Source organism: Bidens hawaiensis, unplaced genomic scaffold, assembly GCF_021521415.1.
Source record: "Bidens hawaiensis isolate Kalapana, Puna unplaced genomic scaffold, B.hawaiensis_p1.1 tig00006635_1, whole genome shotgun sequence".
In the NCBI taxonomy this organism is placed as follows: domain Eukaryota; kingdom Viridiplantae; phylum Streptophyta; class Magnoliopsida; order Asterales; family Asteraceae; genus Bidens; species Bidens hawaiensis.
The window spans coordinates 469,153-474,409 of NW_027491449.1; the positions used below are offsets into that span (position 1 = coordinate 469,153).

At 38.1% G+C, this 5,257-nt stretch overlaps 2 protein-coding genes across 3 annotated transcripts; one reads left to right on the top strand and one right to left on the bottom strand.

The window, feature by feature from the left end:
• Positions 1–243: 243 nt before the first annotated feature.
• LOC143633237 (taxadiene 5-alpha hydroxylase-like) lies at positions 244–1,870 on the top strand. The gene is made up of 2 exons (XM_077101579.1): positions 244–1,256; positions 1,349–1,870. The coding sequence occupies exons 1-2, from the start codon at positions 326–328 to the stop codon at positions 1,834–1,836; spliced, it is 1,419 nt and encodes a 472-aa protein (XP_076957694.1). The 5' UTR covers positions 244–325; the 3' UTR covers positions 1,837–1,870.
• A 267-nt stretch (positions 1,871–2,137) lies between these two features.
• On the bottom strand, positions 2,138–4,772 carry LOC143633244 (zinc finger BED domain-containing protein RICESLEEPER 1-like). 2 transcript variants are annotated; one of them, XM_077101585.1, is made up of 3 exons: positions 4,572–4,772; positions 2,411–4,541; positions 2,138–2,339 (listed from the first exon to the last, which is right to left on the bottom strand). In XM_077101585.1, exons 2-3 carry the CDS (start codon positions 4,359–4,361, stop codon positions 2,287–2,289), a joined length of 2,004 nt encoding a protein of 667 aa, XP_076957700.1. In that variant the 5' UTR covers positions 4,362–4,541; positions 4,572–4,772; the 3' UTR covers positions 2,138–2,286. The 2 variants fall into 2 exon arrangements, with proteins under 2 accessions (XP_076957700.1, XP_076957699.1); XM_077101584.1 differs by having other exon boundaries at positions 2,411–4,772.
• Positions 4,773–5,257: the final 485 nt, after the last annotated feature.

Here is a 5,257-nt window from a genome sequence, read left to right on the forward strand (position 1 = left end):
AGAGTAGTACTCGATCCCAATGGCAGAAAATGAAAACGTAGACATAAAGATGGGTTAAGATAGATTTTATATCTTTGGAGGGGTGGAAGTGGAAGAAAGCCAGCAAATTTAAAGGATGGATTCCCCAAGGCACATGCAATTGCACATATTATCAATCTTTTAGTCGGCCCGACTTCAAGATTACATCCGCCATCCTTTATACGTACAACAACTAACAATTAATTAATACTTGACTCTTCTTACAACTAGACTCCCAAAACTTATATATATATATATATATCAACTCCATCATATCATATCTCACTATAATCGTATCTTAAAAACAATGGTTTGCTTCCTCTTCTCTCTTTTATTTCCATTCTTTGTCATCGTCTTACTAGTTTATAAAACCCGCAACCGACCAAAATATTGGACCAAAATACCCTCTGGCAGCATGGGCCTTCCGTGGATCGGTGAAACGATCGGTTTTTACCGAGCTCAACGTAGAAACCAGCTTTTTGAAAACTTCTTCCAACCGAGAATCAACAAGCATGGAAAGATATTTAAAACGAAGCTCATGGGATCGCGGACGGTGGTCGTAAACGGGGCTGCAGCGAATAAGTTCTTCATGTTAAACGAGTTCAAATTGGTGGTAAGTTCATGGCCAACTTCGTCTGTGGAGTTGATGGGAAAGAATTCCATCATGGAGAAACAAGGAGACTCGCATCGTTACCTTCGTGGTATTATCGCTTCCACCCTCGGCCCCGCCGGGCTGCAAACAATGGTGCCGACAATGTGTCGATCAATTCAGAACCACTTGGTTAAATGCTGGGAAAACCGGGATGAAATCAGTTTACATCGGTCGACAAAAACACTTACTTTCACCATTGTGCTAGAATGCTTGTTTGGGATCAGGATTGATCCGGATATAATGTTTGGGGTGTTTGAGAATGTTCTAGAAGGCGTTTTGGCGGCTCCGGTTAATCTTCCAGGAACGAAATTCTCGAGTGCTAAGAAAGCAAGGGCCAAGATACAGAGGGTGTTGGTTGATGAGGTGAGGAAGAAGAAGGAAGCCGTGGAACAAGGAAGAGATGAAGATGGATTGTTGCTTTCGAACATGGTGGCAGCTTTAATCAGAGGAGACATTACAGAAGACGAGGTTGTCGATAATATTGTTTTGATAGTCTTTGCAGCTCACGATACGACTTCTTACGCGATTACAATGACATTTAAGATGCTTGCTAACCACCCTAACTGTTATACTACTCTTCTTAAAGGTATCATTCGATCGACCATAAAACTGTTAGATATCCATATATGTATTCAAATATGTATGACATGCCATCGCGTTCGTGATCTTAACTAGCAGAACATGAAGGCATTGCGATAACAAAAGGACCAGATGAGGATTTGACACTCGAAGACGTGAAGAAGATGGAGTACACTTGGCAAGTGGCGCGCGAGACAATGCGATTATGGCCTCCGATATTCGGGTCATACCGAAAAGCGATAACCGAGATTGAATTTGAAGGTTTTATTATTCCTAAAGGGTGGAAGGTGCTTTGGACTGCATATGGAACACATTATGATGAAGAATATTTTCCAGATCCAATGAGGTTTAACCCGAGTAGGTTTGCGGATCCGATTCAAGCTTATGCTTTTATACCATTTGGTGGCGGGCCACGGCTGTGTGCAGGGTATCAACTGGCAAAGCTAATTATTCTTGTGTTTATGCATTATGTCGTGACACGATATGATTGGTCATTAGTGCACCCTAATGAGCCTATAGTCATGGACCCGCTCCCGTTTCCTTCTAAAGGCATGCCTGTAAAAATCTCTTCAAAATACGATCGCTAACCCGATCTTTTAGAGAACATGTGCTTTCAGCTACTTTTCAGAGCATTATTCTATCATCTCTTTAAACATAGATTTTGGAGTTTATTGTTTATAGATTTGTGTACAGGACAAACAGCTTTCTTTCCCACATGTAAGTATCAATATTTCAAATTTAAAAACTTATCTACTGATCTAGTACCACACAACAGGACAGATCAATATGGCATGGGATCTCGATCAAGAATCTAGATGAAATGACCGGGTTTAATCAAATGTTTTATAAACAGTTAATGTGTCAAAAAGAAATTCATATTGACTTATTTAAAAGTAATTGGGTAGAAATTAATGTGTCATCCAATACACTAATGATTTAAACTAAAATACTAGCATTAGTCATGCCTGTATATCCATAAAGCAGCTCTATACAGAGAACGGGATCTAAAAGCATGTAGACGGTTGAATGATTTCATTCTAATTTGCATCGCATATTGCTAAAGTCGACGAGCTTGAACATGATTTTGAATCTGAAACAAAACCAAAAACCTGTTAGTCAAACATTCGACTACAATGCATATAAAGAGGGAAAAACACAAACCTTCTAAACCATCTCGCATCCAATCTTGTGTGCATATAAGGGCTTGCAAAGTATCTGCACTTAACGAGCTTCTATACTGATCAAGGATTCTATCTCCAGTGTCAAAAACAGAATCCAATGAAACCTTTGACATAAGAATCCCTAAAATGTTTCTTGCCATCATAGATAAAACAGGATACCTAGGAGTATGAACCTTCCACCAATTTAGAATATTAAATTCATTGTTACGAGGAAATAATGGCTCCTCGAGATACTTATCAAGGTCAGACTTCACATTTTGACTTTGTGACGTTTCATGAAGAAACCGGTCAAACCCGGTCAACCGGTCCCGGGCATCATTTCCACCATCACTCCCGCCAGCCTGGCTGTTAGAAGCTATCGTGGAGTACACATCATGCCCATTGTAAAGTGCCCTCATACAATTAGAAACAATATCCACACAATCGGGTGCATCACCCCCGTAAATCTGCGGGTAATAATATTCCACTAATTTCATCTTAAACCGAGGGTCTAAGATAGCTGCAACCGCTAAAACCAAACTGCATTTCTTCCAATAATCGTCAAATTTACTTTTCATCTTCAACGATAACGAGCTTATAAGTTCGTCCCGGCTCTGACACCAATCAATTAACTGCAAATGAATATCACAAACCTCAGCAAAATATACATTTGCAGTCGGAATCTTGCTTCCAGCAAAAACCGTAGAAACTTCAACAAATAACTTCAAAAAACTCGTTATCGTACTCGCTTGACTCCATTCATCATCAGACGGACACATTGTGTAACCAAAATCATGCTCTTGAAGACGGGAAAACGCTTCACGATACTCCAAAGCAACATCGAGCATATTATAAGTTGAATTCCAGTTGACTGGATTATCAAGACATAACAATTTCTGGCTGTTGGCTCCGACCTCTTGCACCATTTCATTAAACTTTTCATGAAGGGTTTGTGAACTTTTTATGTACCGTACGCTTTCACGGACCTTGCAGATTGTAACATTTAGAGCTTCTAGACAATCTTCAACCATGATTTTTATGATATTTACCGCACATCTTACTTCAAATAACTGCCCGTTACATAACAGAAACCTGTTTTGTGACAAATGATCTCTAACTTTATCGACAATATTGTCGTGAACTGAACAACTGTCACACGTCATAGAAAACAACTTACTGTCAATATCCCATTCCATTAACCTTGTCATTATAATTTCAGACATCACGTCTTCCGTTTGACCAGGGTCAACATGTATGAAACTCAAAATCTTCTTTCTCAACGCCCAAGTATCATCAACTGAATGTGCAGTCAAACATAAGTACTTCGCGTCCCCTTTTGCAGCCCACGTGTCAACACTTAAGCTGATTTTGCCAGGAAGATCATCCAACATTTCGCGTACTTTTTGTTTCTCTTTTAAGTAAATTTCCTTACAGTCAGCCACAACTCCATCAAGTGTAACAAGCTCAAACAACGGCTGAAGTTTTCTAACAAATATTTTAAACCCAACATGTTCCACCATTGCTAGAGGATAACCATGCAAAATAATCATTCTAGCAAGATCAAAGCGACTTCTTTTGAAATCAAAGTTACCAGAACTTAAACCAGCAAGCTCGTCTTTTAATGGGGTTTGTTCATATCTAACAACATTGGGTGTGTCCACTTTTGTTTCGTCATGATCATAACTATACCCGACTGGGGTCACAGATCCTTCTTTTTTCTTTCCTTTTGATGCAAGCAATTGAGAAACATCATGATTTGTTCTTCTTCGGCATCTGATTAAGTGGTTTCTTAAATGAGACGTGCCACTTGTACTTGAACCACTGAGTTTCTTCTTGCAATGCTTACAAACTGCAACGCATACATCGTTTCGTTTGACCCGGTCAAAGTCTTTCCACACTGCTGATTTTAATCTACTACAATCTACTAGTACTGTTTCTTCAGAAAGCTCCATTTAATCTGCACATTCGTACAAATAAATATGCAGTTTAAAAACATGTAAGAAAAACACCAAAAACCTTACAAGAAAGAATCTTTCTACTTTTACAATGTAAAAAAAACACCAAAATGAACAGAAAACCGATTAACCGAATATAGGAACCATCCATATCTTCATATATATCTAACTTTATACCTCCAATTCATGTATTTCATGTATTTATACCTCCATTTCATGTAATTCTAAGCAAAAAATTTAACCCAAGTTCGGTTTTGGTAACTAACTGAACTGAACTGTAAACCGCAAAACTAACCAACCTATTGGTTAATAAAATAGATTAATCAATGACTTCTGTTAGTCTAATAACTTAACCGAACCATGCACCTCCCTACATAATACTAAATGAAAGAAAACACATAAAATGTCAAATTAAAGCCTAAAAATACATAATAATATTCTTTCTCAAGTCACAAATACAAAACTTTGCCCAAAATAATCCAAATTCAAGGCAACAAATTAACTGCAGATACCTCAATATCACAATTGACATGAAGTACCTAATAACCTGAATCCAATCCATTAAAAAACCTGAAATATCCGACCCGGATATGAAAACCCGGTGTTGACCCGAACCGGATCCGGATCCGAATAAAACACGAATCGGGTCAAAATGCTTTTCAATTAAATGCAAACCCTGTCGGAATCGGATCGGGGAAACCCCCGATTCGGAGAATTCGGGTTCCGAATATTTAATTAATTGAAATTAAAAAAAAACATGTAGACATAATTGGAAATTGACGCATAAGAAATTGAGATGATAAAAGGATGAAGAAGAAAACGTACATAATTGCAGAACGAAGAAATTTGAAACGCATAAATAAATGTTGAAATTATTATTACTAGGGTTTATA